Here is a 21,454-nt window from a genome sequence, read left to right as displayed (position 1 = left end):
GAGGAAAAATACAGGATGTTAAGTTGACAGTGCCTACTGTAAATGTCCATGGTGGTGCTTTAGATGCTGATTTAAATCTCACTGAACAAAAAGGAGTAAAAGGGATCATTGAAATACCAGGCTTTAATGTAAGGGGACAAAAGGGAGAGACTGCAAGTGGGTTAGACATGAAGCCAGATGCATCATTATCTGGTGTGATGGAGTACCAAGATGTTAATGTAACCTTTCCCAAAATCAAAGTACCAAAGTTTGGTGTTGCATTGCCTAAAGTAGGTGGAGGAGAGATGGGAGTTGATGTAGGTTCATGTGAATTGGCTGCTGGTTCTAAAGTTACTTCCCAAAGTCTGGAAATTGAGAACACTGATATGAAAAGCAGTGGTGGAAAAGTGAAAGTCAAAATGCCAAAATTATTTGTCAAATCTAAATCTAAAGGTGGCAGTGCAGCTGATCTTATTGTTGAGGGAGAAGGTGTTGATGTTACAAGTAAAGGTGGTGCAAAGGTGTCTAAGGAGTTGAGCCTTAGTTCCGGGGAATTGACAAGTGGCAAGTTGACAGTAGAGGGAAGCTCTGGGTTTAAAGTTTCACCAAAGAGTAAATCTGCCTCCCTTGACCTCTTCAAAAAAACACATCACTCATCCTCTGTAAGTGATGAGGGAGGTTTAGCTTCCCCTGTTTCTGCTGAAGGCCACTTACAGGCAGAGGGTGGCAACGTTTCAGTTGATGTTGGAGAAAAGGTTAAAGGCAAAAAAGGAAAGTTGAAGTTTGCTACAATTGGAGGTTTTAGCTCAAAAAGTAAAGGTTCATATGAAGTGACAGATGAAAGTGAGGTTAGGATTGAGGGTGCTGGTGGAGTTGCTCAGTCTTCAAAGAAGTCCAGAATGTCATCATCATCTAGCAGTGATAGTGGTTCAAAAAGCAGTTTTCGGCTACCACATCTTGAAATAGCGGTTTCGCCAAAGAAATAGTTTTCACGCTATTATCTATACACAGTACATTCACATACACACTTTTTTCAGTCTAGATGACTGTGTAAATCTGTCTTTCATTTAAGCAATGGTGCACTGCCATATTGACTGTTTCTTCAATTCCCACATATGTTCTTTACAGGCATTGATATATATATATATAATTTTTTTTCTCCAAAAGCTTGTTTTTTTTGATAACTTTATAAATGTCTTTACTGTCTTTACTTTAGATCAATTTAATGTGTCCTTACTGAATAAAAGTATTAATTTCTTTCAAAAAATCTTTTGAACAGAAGTGTATATATTACATACTGTATATCGCTACAGCAGTTAAATTTTACATGCTTTAAACTTTTATGTTATTTAGTAGTTTATGGTTAAAATTCTCAAACCTTTATGTTAGAGACACTAAAAAGATTAGGATTCCAGAACAAGAAGACGACATACTGAGAGACGTCCATATGTGGGTGAATGATTGGCCATGAGAAGTCTATGGTTAGTGAGTTTTCCAAAGATTAGCTTTTTCTTTCATATGCTATATGGTGGCTTTGTATGTGTCCGTGGCTTGGCAAATACAACCAATGCAGTGCTGGGATCTGCTCAGAGAGAGTAAACCAGGCCAGGCTAATATTAGAGGTTACATATTGCTGATGGCTTTTTTTATGTTCCTAGCATTTCTCCTTGTTGACAGCATGCGTTTTGAACACAGGGTGTTTTCAGATCTTCTCAAGGTTGTGTGCGAAGATAACACTTTCGTATGTCAGCGTATGTGTGGTGGAGCAAGTGACTGTATTTGCATGTGGGTCCCCCCTGAGGGTGAACTGCAACTACTTTGCATGCTTAATGTGGGAGACATACAGGTTTCTATGTTTGTGTATGTGATTATATGTAGGTGAGTGTATGTACGTGTTTTGGATTTTAATAATATATGCTTGTTTTGTGTTTTCTTGTATGCCTTTCAGTTTACGTTAAACTCAACAATAATGCAATGTTTTCAGCTATGATGGGTTTGACTTTTATACATTTAATTAAATACTCAGTGGTATAATGCAGTGGTTCTCAACAACCAGGGGGCTGAAGCCCACTAAGGGCTTTTTATTTAAAAAAAAATAAAGAAATATATGTATATACCATATACTGAAGAATAATTGGTTGAGAACCACTGCTATAATTTTAATAACTGTGCAATTGAGAATATAGTGTGTGACAATATGAAAAATATAAACTTATCCATTAGAGAATATTGTGCATACATTCTCCAATGGTTTTCCATACCTTCAAGAATTGCACAAAAAAACTCAGTTTTCTAGATTCTCAGTAATTGGCTTCCAAACAAATAACCAAAGGTTAATCATACACTAATGTTAGGGAAACCTTCTGGGTTTATTCCAGGGCAAGCTTATATAGCCCCATACAAATGTGCTTACTCTTATCACATGTAATGGTGGTGAGGCACTAAATTTGTTTTCCACTGAGAGAAACTAATTAGTCATAGAAAGAAAGCAAGAAAACGCATAGAAACCCTCACAAAGACTCTCTCAGGAGAATTTCATGGTCTGTTGGTGTTGGTGTGTGTTTGTGTTTCTCGCGAGTGTGCAGTGCTCTACGTGAGGCTACGTGTTTCTTCTAGTGTGCTCGGTCCCTCGCTCACAATTTTTCCTCCTCCCTCTCTTTCCTACTCCTTGTCCCTCCCTCCCTCTCGCTCTCTCTCTCTCTCTCTCCCTGTGTGTGCGTAGTCTGGGCACCCTGCCAAGTGGAGTGTGTTTTTTGAATGAATACCTGATGAGGCTGCTGAGGCTGACTGGGGGAGGAGGAACCGTGTTCTCTAGAGCACTGTGTGTGTATGTGTGAAGAGCAAAAGAGAGAGAGGGAGAGAGAGAGAGAGAGAGAGAGAGAGAGCTGGCAGTCTGTTTGCCTTGCATAACATACGCTGTAGCTCTCACACGTAGGGCTAGTGAAACAGCGCAGATGAGGGGACTTCCTTTACCCTCAGCACTCTGAGCAATTGTCGAAGGAAGTGGAGGAGAGTGAAGGCGGGGGGGAAAATTGGACATGGAAGAAAACATAAATCAGAGGATTGCGTGTGTGACCTGATAGCAGAGCTAAACCTGGACAAAGGACAGCTTGCCAGTGGGTAGAGTGAGTTACACTCGTAGTGCAGAGAGAGAGAGAGAGAGTTGTTAAAGGCTCCCCTATAAAGAAAGGTAAGGCATCACCCTTAGATGAAATGTTTGCTTGGTTTTGAATCATACATGCTTATTGCACATACTATATTATTCTCGTATTCCATGAAGGGAAGCAAATATGTGCATGCATTTGAGAAATCAATTTATTGTAGCTAATAATAAACAATAGGTTTTGCAGAAATAGTTGCAATTCTGTGCAAATGTGTCAGTGTCACTCTGTATGTTGTGCTCGTTTGCTTATGGGGAGAGAGAGAAACAGGCTTTAGTCATTGTAAAGGCAGCAACAGCTCTGTTTGGATTCATGTCTAGCTTAGGACTCCCTAGACTGCCTCTTAAAGGGGTAGGCGCCCATATAAAAGGTTGTTAAGTGCAGAGAGGAGCTGCATACAGGCGCTAAATGGACATGAGTGAAAATCCTTTGAGCATATAAGCATGCTTTGTGAGGAAAGAAGTTAATATGAACATTTCATTTCAGAGCAGTTATGTTTGTATTTGTATGCATAATCACTGCTACTGGTTCAGTCATCTCTGAGATGACATCATTGTAAAAGGTGTCACAGCACCCTGTGAGTAAAACGTTCCTGGGGATTTTACATTAACACACTGTGCACAGAATTAACTTTGTGTTACATACAACACAGAGCAAAATTATGTGACACTGTTTTTGTTTGTGTGGCAGATAAATTGCGAAAGGGGAATAGTTACATTCTGAAGTCTTTGTTTTTGTGCCAGCTACTCAGACATGTTACATGTTGCTTTTATTGGCGCGTTAATGTCTTTGTGTGGGATTATTGGTGTGAATATGTTGCTTTGATGACATTTTGAACTGTAGTGGGCTTGCAGAGCATGAGATCTACTGTTAAAGAACTAGAAGGATACTGCAAGTTGTTAATCTTTCTGGCTCTTTGGCTCAGCCACACTGTGAGCGAGTGTGTGCGAATGTGTGTGTGTGTCAGGTTTTGTCTACATTGCGAAAACTAAATGGCCCTATAGGGATAGTAAATCCTTCAAGTGAAATCACCTACAATGATTTATTTCATAAGTTAAACAATGTCCTAATGAAGCTGTAAAAGAATGGTTTCTGAGGGTTAAATATAGGGTTAAGCTCAATTTAACAACAATAGTAGTCAATAGGAAGACTCATCGAGGTTCTTTCAATAGAAAATCCATCTGTTGTTGGCACGTACTACAGTTCTATGGCATGAATCAGCCACAAGCAGAAAGAAACCAGAAATGAAGCATCACCTCCGTGTGGCTGTATTGCCTTGCAGGCTTAGTTTGAGTTAGCTATTTTGAATTGTGGGTGTATTTCAGTAGTGCTCTCTGAAACCCTCTGGAAATAGACAGGCAAATATGACACCCAGTAAAAGAGAAATAGTGCATATGCACATACAGACACACACAAATAATGTGTGAAATGTAGGTATTCTTGAAACTTTTTCAACATTCCCTCCCAAGTTCTACTCTAAGCTGTTATTATATATATATATATATATATATAATACCATAAGGAACTCAGCAAGCGTATACATGCAAGTACGCTAAAGGCAGAAGAACATCTTTTAGAAACGCAAAGTGCATGCAAATATTACATTCAGAATACTTAAAATCCCTCTATAGAGGCTTGGGCTTTATATCCAGTTTCAATCTCTCAGTATTTTTTTACAGTCACATGAATGACTGTCTGTCCGGTTTAGAGGTTAATGGTAAACAATACTGTCTGCCTGCATTGTGAATGTTTGTTTTTCATCCAATTTTTTAGGATGTAATAATGTATCACAAAAATGTTTATGGATCCCTGTAAATACATGAAATGATAGGGGAATGCAGTTATATATATGTAATGTTTTTAATGTACTTTTGTTATGCTGTGTGCATTGAAAGCTGTGTAAGACTGTGATCTATGTGATCACTACAGTTCTATTGTTCTTTGATACATGAGCACTCTGCACCAAATCACATATGCATAAGCGTGTATCAGTCCAATGGATATGCTGATGTGTACGTGTGTGTATTGCGCTCTGTGTACAATAGACTAAAGCATTTAATGGCTGTGTGTGGTGTAAGCTGTAGCAGGGGAAAGTAGGACAGTGATTGGTGCAGATCTACTGTGGTGAAGGGATCTCTCCCTCCCTCTATTCCCCCCTCCCTCACTCTCTCTTGCTCTCTCTCTCTTTCTTCTCCACTGTTACACTCTAACTCAATAACTATGCTCGCTTGCAGGCAGAGCTCAATGTGGGTCAGGAGAGCCAGTGTTCTCTCTTTCTCTTTCTGTATTCTCATCCTTCATCTTTTTCTTGTCCACACACTCTTTTCACATATTAAGTTTTCACCCTGTGCTCTCTTCATCCTCATTGATGTATGTAGATGAACTGTATGAATGTGCAAACATTATTAATCCTTAAAGCATGAGAACGATTTAGATTTACATTTGATTATGGAGACGTGTTCATTGTACCCCCTTGGAGATCCATTACTAATCACTTGAATAAAAGCATCATTCATAAATGCATTAAAGGGATAGTTCACCCAAAAATGAAAATTCTGTCATTAATTACTCACCCTCATGTCCTTCCAAAACCTGTAAGACCTTCATTCATCTTCGGAACACAAATTAAGATATTTTTGATGAAATGCGAGAGCTCTCTGACCCTCCATGGACAGCAAGGGTACTACCACGGTCAAGCCAAAGAAATGTAGTAAGGACATCGGTAAAACAGTCCATGGGACATCAGTGGTTCAACCGCTTCAAAAGCTACAAGAATACTTTTTTTGCGCAAAGAAAACAAAAATAACTTTATTCAACAATTTTCTCGTCCGAATGACGTCTTCTGCCATTATGGAGAGTACCACGACGCATGCGTTTCTCTGCACGTAAACAAGGCGCAGTGTTCTACAGTACGTCAGCAGCACCACACGCATGCGTTGTTTACGTGCAGAGGTACTCTCGATAATGACATACATTCGTTTTCACTAAACTGTTGTTTACACTACTAATACATAGAAAAGAAAAGGAAGTCAAAGTGTTCAGTAGATAAGGTGAGGTTTGACTTTGTAATTAGCATATTAAATAAAACATTTCGGTTGCTAAACAAAATCAAATGTATTCCATTTCAAACTATTTCTTTATTTTGCACTCATAACTGAAAGGATGTTACTGTAAGATCAAAAATTACATAATATGCTACTTTTAGGCACATAGGTTTGAGCTTGTTTTATAGACTCAAAGGCAGTGCATAGAGGATACACTTTCTCAATGTTTGTTTTTGTTTTCTGTCTGTCTGATGAAGGTATGGACCAATAGCCATCAGTGAGAGATGATTCCACATGAAGCACATGAATCCTTTCATGACAAGAGTCCTGACAATGGGCAAGACTATAGTAAAAGTGGAGCAAAGTAATAGAACAATTAAAATCTTGACAACTGAGTTCTACTTTGAACTTTAAAACATCCTGATCAAGACGAGTGGGTTAAAATACGGGACAAGCTCCAAGACCATGAAGTCTAACCAGGAGCGTTGTAATGAATGTCTTCCGCCAAAAAAGCGGGAGATTTTAGCTCTGGAAGGGAAGCAGGTGCTGGTGTCAGCTGCTGTTAGTGAGAGCCAGAGTGGAGAGAATTTGGCTTGGCTAGCCAGTGTTGCTACCATGGCTAGCATGGCCCACATCCCCAACAATGCAGGCCCATCACAGAGCAACAGTGCTGAGCCTGACAGCCCCCCACCATCAAATAAGGCTCTCACTGTGGTGACGGAATATCCTCCAACTACTAGCAGCTCCCAATTATTGGCTACATCACCAGTGCTTCTGGTGGACCCCAGCAAGCAGTAACTGGTTATCAAAGCAACCTGCCACAGCACGTGGTGATCTCAGGCAACCCCTCCTTGCTCATTCCAGTGAGTGCCACTAACATCAATCCAACTACTGCTGAGCCGGAGGTCACCCGCTGTTCTGTCATCCCCAGTGTTGCAAATGCATCAACAGCTCTGCCTCAGACCTTTATTAATACATCCCCACCTGCAGCTGCAGCTTCAGTCCTACCCAATGGTAAAGACATCACAGTTTCTGATGGAGGTCATGCCTCCTGTGTCATGCCAAGTCCAACCCAAATACAGCTGCCTGTTCTTTCAGCCGGTGTAGTGGGGTCTCCAGTTCCTGTAACACCTCCAACATCCACAAGCCCTCACAGCTCACCATCATCACCATCACCAGACCTACCACCATTCTTCATGAAGGGCTCTATTATCCAGTTGGCAGACGGCGAACTAAAGCGTGTGGAGGATCTGCGGACAGAGGACTTTGTGCAAAGTGCGGAGGTGAGTGGAGAACTGAAGATTGACTCCAGCACTGTAGAGCGCATAGAGTGCAGCTGCACACCCAATGCTGTCATCATACAGTTCTCAGTGGGAGAGAACAAAGCCCAGGTTAGTCAGTTTCTTTTCAAACCAAGCTCACTTGTCATGTTAGCAGTAATCTTCGGTAGAGCTTAATGAACCATTGGAACTCAAATATTATTCTTGGTTTTCTCTGTTTTAGGTCTGTGTCGAGGTTCTGGTGGAATACCCTTTCTTTGTGTTTGGTCAAGGTTGGTCGTCCTGCTGCCCTGACCGCACCACCCAGTTGCTAGCACTATCCTGTGCCAAACTCTCTGTGGGTGATGTTTGTATCTCTCTAACCCTTAAAAGCCTAAAAGATAGCATTCAAAAGAAAGAGAATTTTTCAGACTCTTTGACGAAATACAAACCAGCCAAAAACAATGGGCCAATGGAGGAAAGACTAACCCAAATGGAGGATCTTAAGAAAGGACACAAAATGACATCAGGAGTGGAAAATACTGCAGGAACACTGGTTGAGACTTCTAACCCAAGAAATGTGTTGACCCTCTTGGAGAATGGGGGAATAATTTCTCAGACACAGGTGAACCTCCAGACCCAGGCAGAAAAGACATGCACATTTAGTGTCGAGAGAGCAGTTAGCCGCAAGAGGAGATGGTCTGCTCCAGAGAGGGGAGAAATGTGGAGGTCACAAGAGGACCCTCAGATTTTACCCAAATTTTCCTTCCTCCCACATCGGCTAAAGGTCAGCATTGAGGGCCGCTCTAGCACAGGTTGCTGAGGACGTTCAGAACTCCATAGAGCAGTGGTGGGGAGTCAATTTCTAACCAAGAAATACATTAATTAGCCTTACTTAATTTGAGAAATCACATAATGTTGATTAACTGAATAAAATTTATTTTTGCTTGGTGTCCAAGAAAATGCTTTTGCTTCAACAACAGAGACTCAGAATACTTTCCCCATCACTGCCATGGACTCCAAGAGGGACAAGGAAGAGCAGATTTACTTTTTGGTACTTTGTTGCTTTCCTATCACATTCATATCCAGGTTACTGTAACTAATGTGTTTGATCATTTGAGTCATGTCATATGTAATATGTATCCTTAGACATTCTTTTTAAATCAGCTGGACATGACAGTTTTGGCTTGTATATTGCAAGTTCTGACCACTTTTTTCTCAGCTTGCTGAGCAGTTGGTGTATAATTTTAGTCTACTGTTACGTGTACTGAATTAATTCATAATCAGGGCTTTGACTGGATATGGACTGTTACATGGATTAATGGCAAAAGGTTAACAGTAAGACATGTCATTTGTGTGACTATGATTACGAGTGACTTCTGCAAGTTGTGTGAAAATGATTATCTTGACAGACGCAGCCTTCCACTTGTTACTGCCCCCAATAATCCCTTGCTTACATAATGTCATCTGAGAGTGACATGCTCGAGTGACTACTTTGAATCAGACTTAAGTCAAGTAAAGCATCAAGATACAACATTGAATGTTAAATGATTTATCCTTATATGTTAATTCAATTGCTGATAGTCTTCTAGATATGCAATACTGAGCTTTCACATACCTCATGTGTGCATTTAACAATTAACCCAATCAGATGGCCTGATCGGATCTGTGATCTCAGTTTTGAGTGAGAAAGCGTTGGAAAAATCTTCACATTGTCAAAGTGGCTGTGTAGAGAAGTCTCCGTTTAAGTCAGAATTAGCACTTTAAAGAAAGGTTAGGGGAAGTTGAATGAATGGATGGAAACATTCCCACCTTTGTTTTGTTACTACAGCAACAGGCCATTTTGAGTGCTGTTAGTCATTTTGTGCATTACTACCCAATTTATGTGCAAAGCACTTCTCATTTAGTGTTTTTCAATAATGATGTCTTCTTTACACTATTTTAAGTATTGGGGCCTTAATCAGTCCAGCTGCAATAATGAATTCTTTGTTAAAGACAATATAATTGCCATACAAATAAATCTACGCAGCATACTCAAATGTTCAAAACAAGCCATGCTTTACAGGTTTATCACAAACAGAATTGGCCTTTTTGTATTAACTTGTTTATATAATAAATTTAGCATCTGATAAAGTTAACAAAATTACATAGATATGATCATTTAAATAGTAAGAATCAGTGGGTCAAAGGAGGATGCTGTGCTGTGTTCAGTCTGCTCTGTCACTGAAAATGTAAATTTCCAGTATAGGCAAAAATTAATTGCGAACATAGACATAAGACATCCTGAAAGGACTATGCTTCAGTCTCTCACAGCCTATTTTTTGTCTGCATCGAAATCATTTATAGCTACTACTCAGAATAAGGTATGTCATCCACTGTGGGTCTCTTTTATAATTTTGATTCTCCATACTTAGCAGTATACTGCTAATGACCTAAACACGTAATGGTCTTGTAACTTCTCTGCAGAGAAAAAAAAAGAAAATACAATATGAATGTTGAGACACTATCTTTAGATTTTAGTATACACATTATCTATTTTCTCTGTCTTTATCTTTGCTGTGCTGGTCATGTTAAAGGAATTAATTTAGTACACTGCAATGAAAAATAACAGAGAAGGTAATAATCCATAAACTTTCATTTTTAAATGACAAATGTAATTGCTCTATTCCATAAACAAAAGCCTTATGGGATTGTCTTCAGATGTATTTTGTGTGAAACAGTCACAAAATAATTCTTATCCAACTCAACTGACTGTTTAATACATATGAGTGCTGTTATAAATTCAGAAAAAAAATCTTTGAATACATATAAGAATTTTGCTATTTGCACAAGTAGACATTTTAAAGAGTAAAGCCGAGTATGGAAACTTATAGTTAACAGTAACACTTCATATTGCCAGCTCTGTAGGTCACCTAAAAACTATTCATTTTGATATGTGTGGCCATGAGTGTGAGTTTTTCACTAAAGTCAGTTTGTTGACTGACTTGAAAAAGGTATTGTTGCGTCTAGGGTTTTATTCAGATGGAATCACACTAGACCTCATATTGTAGAAGTAATGCTTGATTGCACATTCAGTCCAATTTGGATTTGGATTTTATGCACTTTTGAAGAGAGAGGACAATGAAAGAGAAATGAAAGGGATTGTTGATTAGTAGCCACACAGCTACAATATGTTCAATACAGTCCATTGTACTGGTGATACTGGTAAGGCAGTAGAAAAGTCAGTGCTATGACAATAGACTAGAAACCATTACAAAAGTGTCAATGTTTCTAGATTGTTGTTTGTTTCATATGTATCATTGTTCTCTCTCTTTTCTCTCTCTCTTTTTTCCTGTGTAGCTATGTACATGTAAACCTCAGTGTGTTTGTGCACTGTGTGGATAACTTCATTGAAGACAGTCAGGTTTCAACACTGTTGGCAACGAACGTTCTTTTATCCAGTGTGTGCTATTCTGTTTCAACCTAACAACAGCGATTTATTATCATCTGCATCAAAAAAAAAAAACTTTTTTTTTGTTTGTTTGTTTTTAAAAAGAAGGCTGTCAACCACTTGAAGGCATAAAAGCATTATAGCGATTTATAGTCAAACTGCATTCTCAGGTTGAGAAACTGGCCCGACTGTTTCTGTTCCTGTGTTACTTTTTGCAAAAATGCTCAGTTACAAAAAAATTAGCTGGTGATCATTTTAGCTCCAGTGCTATGACTCATGGGAAGTCACTGGCTGACTATTGCGCCCTCTACATCCCATCATTGTACATGCACCCAATGTTCAAAGGCGGCTAACTTTAACTAGCATGATGAGTCATGTTGTGAATGTAGCTCTAGTGCTTGCTATTGAAAATGCATTCATATGGGAAAATACAACTTTCTGTTGTATGTACAAATTTGAGCAAATTTATGAGCAAATTTGGATTAAAATATCCAAAGACAGTCAGAATTTGCTGTACGCATATGCCTCAATGGTCCATAGCCAGGATTAGTTCTAGCAATACCACAAGGCCTCATTTAGGGTTGGAAGACCAAACTTGATGTCTAGAAATTGACCTATAGAATACACATCATTGATCTCATTGTTTTTTTCTTTTTCAAGGAAGATCTAGATCTTATACCTCCCGTTAAAACCTCAATCGCCAGAGTGACATTTCTTCAAAAAAGAAGAAAAAAGCACATAACTGATTTCTCATTTTCTTATATATTCGATGTAAATGACTATATTTGTGTGATTCGTTGTACCTGTGATATTTTTCTCATTCTTTGACAAGCTCCTTTTCTACAAACTGACAAAAAGCAATGAAGACAGAAGTCAACCTCAGCTTTTCTAACTGTGGCGTGTTTATGTGAACAGAGCATCCAAGACTGTTCAGTGAAGTCAGTGATAATTTCTTTGGTGGTGCTTGCAAGTTTTTGTAGCTGTTTTGATTTTTGTGAAATAGAAAGGAACATCGGACTCGACTTTTGGCTAATATGTCTAGTTCAATGACTTCCTGTATAGTACAAATCTATTGTATCTGTATAATCACTCTAATAAAATACTGTGCCAATTTTAGTTGCCTTTTTCCTTCGATGAACTGTGATTTTATTTGAGATGATAAACCTAAAACTGACTGAAATCAGTTTTTTGTTGTTGTTTTTACTGTACAGCCACACATAGATGCTTTGAATTATTCAATTATTCAATGACAAAGTTGCTGTGGTGCCATAGGAGAACAATTTTGGTTTCCCCAAATAATCTTTTAGTGAACCAATCTTAAGAGAATCACTTTTATTAGTTTAAAGAACATTAATGTAAAGATCCTTTTGTGCGTTGAAAGGTTATCATGGATGCTAAAGGTTCTTCATGGAAACATAGGTGCTAATAAAGAACCTTTATTTTTAAGAATGTGGAGAGATAAAATATGGAGAAAGAGTGGAGGAGTGACTTTCAATAAAATGATAATTGCCCCATGTCTCCGATCACAGATATGCACTTTTCTAAGACACTACCCAGCAAGCAATAGCCGTCATTTCAACGTCTCGGTTAAGTATAGACCCGATATAGTCCGGCTATGTGTGACCCACTTCTAGCCCAAATAATCTTGAATTTGGTTTCATGTCGTTTTTTGGCAAAATAACTAGTGAGATTATGTATGGATTGCCATTTTGTTGTCTATTAGACGTATATATGTAGTCGTTTAATAGCCGTCTAATTGATGACTAGTCTATAAATGGGCTATGATTAGACGTCTATTAGATTTTCACTGACAGCCCAAATTTAGCCTTGTTTTAGCCTAGACCCATATTCACCGTCTATTAGACGTATATATGTAGTCGTTTAATAGCGGTCTAATTGATGACTAGTCTATTCTTGGGCTATGATTAGACGTCTATTAGATTTTCACTGACAGCCCAAATTTAGCCTTGTTTTAGCCTAGACGCATATTCACCGTCTATTAGACGTATATATGTAGTCGTTTAATAGCCGTCTAATTGATGACTAGTCTATACATGGGCTATGATTAGACGTCTATTAGATTTTCACTGACAGCCCAAATTTAGCCTCGTTTTAGCCTAGACGTCTAGGCTATATTTAGACGTCTAATAGACGTCTTTTAAACGCAAAATTGCTTGCTGGGTACCTTCAGGTAAATACCTTACATCAACTCCAGCCACCCATTACATAACACATGCAAACACACTCAAAGTATAGCTTGACATGAAAATAGCCTGTGACTCAGATGGGTAAGATTGTGCAAGAGTTATGAACTTTGGGCTAAATGGTTTGTCTGTAAGCCTATAGTTAATGCATAGTAGATTTCTTCATGGAGAACATTCTGTTCCTTGTTCCAGGCTTGCAGATGACAACCTGGGGCAGCACTGTTTTTCTTTCCTGAACATTTACCTTATATCATAATGTCTTTATCCACCAAATAAATGTCATACTACACATACTATACATCCAATATCACACGAGTGATGTTGATTAATACTGTTATACGAATGCTTTCATATAACAGTTCAATAAACAAGAAGTAAATGTTGAATAACTTACATTGTAGACAATTTTTCCAGTTGTCGGTTTTTGCTCCACCAAAGAAAACTGTTTCAAACGAAGCCAACGCAGAACTAATCGCTGAATTTCTCCGAGCAACAAAAACATTTGTAGTGTTTCGTTTCTAAATGAATCAATGTGTTTGAACTAATTGGGTGATAAAATGATTCAATGACTCACTCATTAAAACGTGGCTGTATTCGGAACAGCATACTAGCATATTACAACTACTATTTTTGCAATGTATGACATGCATATTAGGAGAATTACTGTTCCGCATTCAGTCGGTCACTTTATGTGAATTAGAGTTTTTGAACGAATCAGGTGAATAAATAAATGACTCACTCATAAAGACTTGTCGCCTCCTACTGGCGTATTGATGTATCCTGTAGAACGAGTCTCTATAAGACTACAAACAAGCCTCTCGGCATTAATTAATTAAATAAATATGTAAATATTTAGTATATATGTAGAATATTTATCTCGATTTAGCCTACATCATTTTTAAATACAAGCATATTAAATTATAAGCAGATTGAAATTGTATTTTTAACTGGCCATGCTCTGTAAAGAAGTATAACACTGTCAGGACACTTATTTGATAGTTATCTTTACTGTACTTTACAGTACTTGCCTAGCCTTCTCAGAATTATCATAACGTTATACTGGCTATAACCTTTGCCATCAATTCACTTTCGACAGACACTGTAGTCTGCATATCAGTACTGTAACACATATAGCATATCAGTAGTTACATGTACAGTATATCAGTACAGTTATACGTGCAAAACATGAGTCTCACTACCTTAAAATGAGACTCTGTACTGTACAGTACACTGTTAGAGAATCTTTTATTAATATGAAAAAGGGTGTGTGTATATAGTATTACAGTTGCATGACTAAAGGTGCACACGGAAAGATGTAATATGTCTAGAATAAGGTCCTAGAATTAATTAAACAAAACAAAAACAAAAATACCAGTCAGGTATTAAAAGGTGTGTAAAAGCTCTTTATTACATAACGAAATATTGATGAAATACATGTCAATCTGAAAGAGGACATAATTCTTTGTTATATGGACCCTTTTGTAATATAGTGCATAATAGACTTATTTTATGACAACTGCAGTAGCACTAGAAAGAACCCCTTTTCATGTAATTTAACGAAATGTATTTTCTGAAATATTTGTAAGATAAAACTGTATACACACAGAGACAAATATAAAATACACCTTTTTAAAAATCCTTTCTGATATAGAATACAGTTGATGTGGAGTGTTAAGAACTACATTTGTATTTACTTATGTGTCCTAATACAGTAACTAAACAATCATAAGAGTACCATGCCCAATATTTGCCTCTCTTAATGACCTCCAGTGTAAAACTGTTTATTCATTTTTATGCCTATAAATATAGTGCATACTGTGAAAAATAACAGTATGATTAACAGTAGTAATTGTTTTTTTTGTTTGTTTTTTGAGGTATTTGCGGATAGCCGGCCTCACCCTGTGATGTTCAGCTCACTCTTAAGAACCACTGTATAATTTATCATAACATTTCTTCTGTATTTTTAAAATAGTCTCATGGTGTCCATGTATGGTGAGCAGATGTTATCCATCCTACATCTGGCAGGTATTTTCTTTATCGCCACAATCCTCTGAGACGGAAGTCCCTCTGGACACACTGAAGGTGGTGGTTTTTGCCTCTGCCAGGCCAAGTAGACTAGCACAGGTGGGTAAATAGACATGCTGAACACGGTCCACATCTGAACGGCACACTGAACAACACTGATAAGTGAGGAAAGAAGTGAAAATATCATTAATGTCAAACATATTCTTATTTAAACCTATATTTTTTTCTTTTTTGTTTTTGTTAATTATGCAGTTAGGCGATGTGCCAGTTTTAACTATCCAGTCATGCACCACTGAACTGAATGATATAAGACTTCTGTGATGTCAGAAGGTGAAATTCAAAAGGTCACAGGAATATTGCGTAACGAGAAATGTCTGATTATCAAGATCTTCACCCGCTAATGGCTGACAGCACATGTCGAGAAATATGTTAGGAGGGTAACTAGAAGTTATGTAAACCTAAGAGTGTAAGTTCTCTTAATCATTAACTTAACTGGTCAATTTAGATGATTGCTAAGCATGAGAAAAAAATTACTTTCTTTTATTTGTCATCAGTGTTGAATATGTTGAATGTTTTTTCACAAGAAAATACCACAATATTACACAATACACAATATTATATGTGATATAGTTATATATAATATATGAGATATAGTGTTTTATATATAAATATATATACAGTATATATATATATATATATATACACACACACATACAGTCATCTTTAGCACAGCCTGCATGGATAGAATTTGACTTAAGTATATATTGTTTATTATTGTAAGTTATATACATACATACATTATATATAGTTCTAAATAGCACTAATCTTGTAGTAATTATACAATAATCACCTGAAGTTGGCTGGCGCAGTTATAGCAGCAGAACATGTGTCCACAAGGACAGAACGCAGCATTGATCTCCTGTTCGCAGCACAGAGAGCAGGTCAGGGCCTCTTGTAGCCTTTGGAGCTTCTCCTTCAGAACGCAAGTTTCTCTGCAGCTGACGCACGTCTGTTCCTCCCTTTCAACTTTTGTCTGTCTCAGTGGAGATAGACTGCAATCGTCTCTCGGACTCCCACATCCAGTCACAGCCATCCCTGCATTGAACAAGGCTCGTCGCGCACGGTCATACACTTCTTTGGATGTGCGCTGGATGTCAAAGATGTACCTTTTACCAAGATCAATGCTTTCGTTGAGGAAGAGGGAAGCCAGGTGACCCTTGAAGTCACGGCTATATTGCATCTTCACCGAGCTTGTTACAGTGTCACACCTGAAAAGTTAAGTTCAATTGTGTTAAATTAAAAATGGATATGAAATAGTTTTAAATTGCTTTATGGTTTATATGTTTAATGTATTGATCACTAATGGAGCCCATAAAGTTTCTGTATTGCAGGTGTTGTGAATATACACAAACTAGAAAATCTGCTAATCTTTACATTAAGATGACTTTAAATTAAAAATTCAGAAATTAAACACAGTGGTATTGTTGTTAACAAAAATTCAAAAATTTAAATGAAAACATTTTTAAGCATTTTTGTTGCTAAATAACATACAACTAGAATAAACTTTTAAAAAACGAACCTAAAACTAACAATGAAAAAGTGAAAACCAACAAAAAAACTAAAGTCAGACAGATTTAAAATAAAAACTAAATTAGAATTCAAAACTATAACAGCCCTGGATGAACAGTACAAATGCTAAAATAGTATTCTCTTCTGAAATCCCTTTACTAAAGTACGCTTGATACAATCATAACGACATTCACCTGTAGAAGGCATGGATTTCTGTGATAGCACGATATAGTCCGTTGGCAGCACTGGGACTGATGAACTTAAAAAGAAGAACCTCGCTGTCCCCACTGTCTTTTGTAATGGTCACATACACATTCCTTCCAGACTGAGTGGCCATTTGAATGACTGGGTAAATGATTCTGAAAGAAAAAAATGAAGAGGTGATGTTATAGACATTTATTTTAAATCTCTGAAAGACCCGGTGTTTCTTGTTTTTGTTGTCATACATATGCACCTTTCAATAGGGGTGAAATCTGTTTTGCAGACAAACAGGCCCTCTGGTCCAACCCCGATGAGCAGCTCCTGTCCCTCAGAGTCACGTGCAGAGTGCCACTCGACGCCATAGTAGTTGAGGGAGGAAACCAGCTGCAGGGCTTGATATTCCGCTGAAGCCTGACTAACACCCTCCAGTGACTTATGCCTAAAAAAAATACTATAAAAACACAAAAGGCACCACTGTTATTCCACAAAACTGTCTCAGTCACTTTCTTTCTGCAGCATTCAGAGGAAGAATTACTTTAGTGTTATTTGGAGGAAGAACAGATGTTATTCTGACTGAGAATATACACTTTCCGGCGGTCTTACTTGTTGATGGTGTCATGGCTGGGGTCTTGACCGTAGATCTGGGAGTAGCAGTAGTTGGCTGTGTTATGGTTGTGATCTCCAAACTCTGCCTGAGCCAGTAATGCACAGAGCTCAATCGCCTGCTCCATGTCCAATCGCAAGCTTCCTTTGAAAAGCTCTTCTTTCACGTGCATCAGAAACAAATGTCTGCGAAACAACAGAAAATACATGGATACATTAAATAAATCATTTATAACAGACAGTGAAGTCTATTCAATTAGGAAAAAGAAGCGCATTAGACAAGTATATATACTTACACACGAGTTTTTATTATTTTCCTAAATTTATAAATTCCTAAATTTTTCTTATAGTAAATGGATGATGCAGTGTATGGAATATAGACACAGAAAAAGGCAAGAAAACTAAAACCTATAAATGTGGACATAATCATAAAGCAAGCTTCAGCTTCTTACTGAAATGTGCTGAATCATGCCCTAAGGGAAAAGAAAACTTTCATACCTCCACTTCATAACCATAAAGGCAGTTGTATCATATTTGATATGTGAACATCTAAGGACTTTAAAAAAACTATCAATGATCAAAACTTGAAAAAATGTGTTGTACACAATCTAATCCATGTTTGCTGCTTTCTGATCAATAGTTAATACTTTAAAAATGTCCCCTTCAGGCTATGGCACACATGTCTTTTTACTGTAAAATCTTTGATGATTTTTATAAAATAAATGCAAGAATAAGTTTTAGATTTTTATTAATATTTTAAAGATAAACATTTACTATACTGAGGCAGCTTAGGTTTATGTGATTATCTATAAAAAAAAATTAATCATGTTAAAATACATGTATCAATTAAGATACAACAGGCTTTTGAGGGACAATTAATTGTATTTTTTTTTTAGGAATGTTTGTTTATTGCATTGCATTATATGTTTGACCCCACAATTAAAACCACAGAGCTTTTGTCATAAAACTAAACATTTAAATATCATCTTACTAAGACATATTATAGGGAGATATAGAGTGACAACTGATATTATATGCATTCTATTAAACTGATATTTTTATGCAAACAGTCTGCTTTACTGGTATATACATTTCATTGATCTACATTACACGTTATCAGAGTTACAATTAAAAGAACCAAAGACTTAAACTACTTCAGACTGTGTGCATTGAATTTATTTAATACACGAGTTTCACAATTTGAGTTGAATTACTGAAATAAATGAACTTTTCCACAACATTCTAATTTATTGAGATGCACCTGTACTTTTTGGCCAAATAAATAACAACATCTGAACCAAAGTACATATTTTTTCTCAGTTTGGGCCTCTGAATAAAACTGATGTGCTTTTTCCTCCTTGAGTGTGAGCTCCGTATTCTCATACATATGAGCCATACAATCCTGATGTATCAAATATGATACAAAACATATGAAAACTTTATATTTTCTTTCATATTTTGTCTAAAAGTTCCGTAACCTATTCTATTCACTATTATTTCATATGTCAGGCTTTACAGGGTTTATTGAGATGCCAGAGTGTGACAATAACATGACCATCATTTTTTAAATCATCATTATAATATGAAGTTGTATCACTCAGAAATGTTCATGAACTGTCAGCCCACTGATATAATCTAAAAAATGAGCTGGCTTGAAGCCAGGTTTACTCAGCAGCCTAAACCCAGTGAACTTTAGTAACAGAAGCAAGACTTGTGACTTCTGGCACATATTTCTATAACTTGACATAAATCCCTTGTACATGTGAAAACAGGGAAGAGAAGAGATAGTATAATACATTTACAAACTTTTCAATAATGTAATGAAAACTATTGCCAACTGACATATGTACAGTATACTTTGATTAGTACTGCATCACATAAAGACAAGTAGCCTATTAAGCCAATATGCATTTTAACATAAGACAATGAAATCCACAGCCTGCACTATAATAAGTGATCTGTTGACATAGTCATGCATTTAAAGGCTGAGAAAGAATAACAAAGGCTGATGTAGAGGGAGCTGGATTTTGTCCCGCCATTGTATAAGATTATGCAACAGGAAGAATCACATTACAGTGCGTTTCAACTCAGTCAGAATCAGACATACTGACACCTCCCCACCCCCACCAACAGCCCTCATCAGACGTGACCGAACAGCTCCACTAGATTCTAGTTGGGAACACACTGTACTACCACTGTATTCTGGAGCATCCCACAAAACGCTTAGGTCTAATTTTATTGAACTTCAGTGAACATTTGTAAAGATCTGAGCATGCACACACAGATGTCCCTTAAAAGCCTCCAGAGGAATATTATTTACTTCAGCAGGCCAACATGAGGCACTCCCTAACTGAAAGAGTGCCAGTTTCAAGAGCAAACATGTACACAGGTAACTCCCTGCCACAGAGGTAAAAGAAAGACATCATATGAGTAGATGCATGGAGATGTGGGTCAAAGTTAAGAACACAAAACAACAGAACCACCGAAGCATACTGCATTTTAAAATTTAGTGTCACTTTAAGCACTATAGGCAGCTGCTTCCTGTTTGCACTCATGAGAAAAACAACCCCCCAAAAAACAGAACTCTCATCCACGTGCCTCAAGTTCTCCAAGCTGAGCAAAAATGTGAAACCTCAAAGACTGCAGCAACAGACAGATCCTGTTTTTTTTTGTTTGTTTGTTTTTGCAATAATGTAAAAACTATGTTCTGTGCATAATTATGCACAAACTATGAGCACTAAGATAGAATATTACAACTTATATTCACTTTGGTAGTTTCACCTGGTTTGCTCTTGCAGGATTAGATGTGGCTCAACAAAAAACTTGACTCGCAGCCTCAGTCTGCAGGGAGACAGGCAGTCCACTTGTTGAGAAATCCTGTTTCTGAGATTAATCCATAAAATCTCTCCTTTTGTACCGGTGAACTGAAGTCCAAAATAATCTACCTCGATGATTCCCATTTTCCGACATATCTGTACATTAAAAAAAAAAACATTAAATGGTAATTTTTTGGATGAATAAGTATGTGCGCTTTGATCTAAATAATGCTGGGACTTGGGCTCTTAGCACCCTTCCTCCTTTAGAAAGACAAGACATATTACATAAGAGGGACTTTTGAAGTGTAATATGGTATGAGATAACATCTGTTTTCAAAGTAAATTGCTGATGCACAAAAAATTATACAAAAGAATGAGGATGAGTTCTTACAATCTTTGTGTGTAGACTAGAGTTTTCCATAATAGTGAATTTCTTGCAGTAGAAAGTCACAAATGTTGCAAATTAATTCATGTTAAAATAATTCCTTTAAATAATTTAAATGTAAAAAATGATTTAAAATAATAAAAGTCGTTATTTTTAAACAATAGATGAAAATTACAAACTTTTGTGTTCTATACAGTAATTTGTCATGACATTCGTGATATACATTACATTTGCTGTCTTGTATATGATGCTAATGAGCACGTGATAATTAAGAAACGATTAGATAACTTTAACAACCTAAACTTGAAATTTAAACTTGAAATGTGCATTCCCGGCGCTCACCTTATTAAGAATGTCCTCTCCATTTGCTTTTGGGTCCACCTCCACTTCCAGAACCACCGAGTCCGGACGAGTTATGTGGCATAACATGGTGAATGCAGTTATTCTTTCACACACAGTCCAGGACAGCGGAGAGAAGGTCCCGTGGCTCACGAAGCTGGCTCGTACCCCATTGGAAAACCAGCGAGGGCAGGTTTTTGAAGCCCTGCTCCAACTCAGGGATCCGCCTCTCCGTTATCTGATGTCCGATTCCGAATCATTCTTTTAAACGGGTTCTTTTTTAATGATTCGATCGAACTGATTCGCAAAGCGTTTGTTCCACACTCGTCGTCATCCAACCATTTATGTACAAGGAGAAACGAAATTGTGAAATTGTCTTCCACAGGTCATGCCAATTTACATTACATTACAAACAACTGAATTTTAAATCATGAATTTT

The 21,454-nt window shown here is 37.3% G+C and overlaps 3 protein-coding genes across 4 annotated transcripts in view; 2 read left to right on the top strand and 1 right to left on the bottom strand.

The window, feature by feature from the left end:
• LOC107714995 (neuroblast differentiation-associated protein AHNAK-like) overlaps positions 1-1,076 on the top strand; it is a 26,865-nt gene extending 25,789 nt beyond the window's left edge. Inside the window, exon 2 of the mRNA XM_016521008.1 lies at positions 4-1,076. Coding sequence (XP_016376494.1) covers positions 4-965 — 962 coding nt within the window. The 3' untranslated portion in view covers positions 966-1,076. The remainder of the gene's footprint in view (positions 1-3) is intronic.
• A 1,766-nt stretch (positions 1,077-2,842) lies between these two features.
• LOC107714879 (ataxin-1-like) lies at positions 2,843-11,977 on the top strand. Its single transcript, XM_016520875.1, is given in 4 exon segments — positions 2,843-3,169; positions 6,442-6,922; positions 6,925-7,575; positions 7,688-11,977. Coding segments are annotated over 3 exon segments (1,503 nt in total). The 5' UTR covers positions 2,843-3,169; positions 6,442-6,649; the 3' UTR covers positions 8,267-11,977.
• A 2,494-nt stretch (positions 11,978-14,471) lies between these two features.
• On the bottom strand, positions 14,472-21,344 carry mylipb (myosin regulatory light chain interacting protein b). Of its 2 annotated transcripts, XM_016520805.1 has the most exons (7): positions 21,019-21,343; positions 20,257-20,447; positions 17,476-17,661; positions 17,126-17,323; positions 16,866-17,030; positions 15,953-16,370; positions 14,472-15,257 (listed from the first exon to the last, which is right to left on the bottom strand). In XM_016520805.1, the coding sequence occupies exons 1-7, from the start codon at positions 21,103-21,105 to the stop codon at positions 15,090-15,092; spliced, it is 1,413 nt and encodes a 470-aa protein (XP_016376291.1). In that variant the 5' UTR covers positions 21,106-21,343; the 3' UTR covers positions 14,472-15,089. The 2 variants fall into 2 exon arrangements, with proteins under 2 accessions (XP_016376291.1, XP_016376301.1); XM_016520815.1 differs by lacking the exon at positions 20,257-20,447 and having other exon boundaries at positions 21,019-21,344.
• Between the last annotated feature and the right edge of the window lie 110 nt (positions 21,345-21,454).

The sequence above is a fragment of the Sinocyclocheilus rhinocerous genome, unplaced genomic scaffold (genome assembly GCF_001515625.1).
Source record: "Sinocyclocheilus rhinocerous isolate Xijiao unplaced genomic scaffold, SAMN03320098_v1.1 scaffold2810, whole genome shotgun sequence".
Taxonomy (NCBI): Eukaryota; Metazoa; Chordata; class Actinopteri; order Cypriniformes; family Cyprinidae; genus Sinocyclocheilus; species Sinocyclocheilus rhinocerous.
Note: the sequence above shows the minus strand (reverse complement) of the source record. Positions and strands in the feature narration are given on the sequence as shown.

Bases quoted from the DNA above. Each gene is read 5' to 3' on its own strand.
- mylipb (XM_016520805.1), bottom strand. From the start codon at position 21,105: ATGTTATGCCACATAACTCGTCCGGACTCGGTGGTTCTGGAAGTGGAG. The intron at 17,662-20,256 runs GTGAAACTACCA...GTTGTTTCGCAG, and splicing joins ATCCTGCAAGAGCAAACCAG to ACATTTGTTTCTGATGCACG. The intron at 15,258-15,952 runs GTGATTATTGTA...CTCACTTATCAG, and splicing joins ACTGCGCCAGCCAACTTCAG to TGTTGTTCAGTGTGCCGTTC.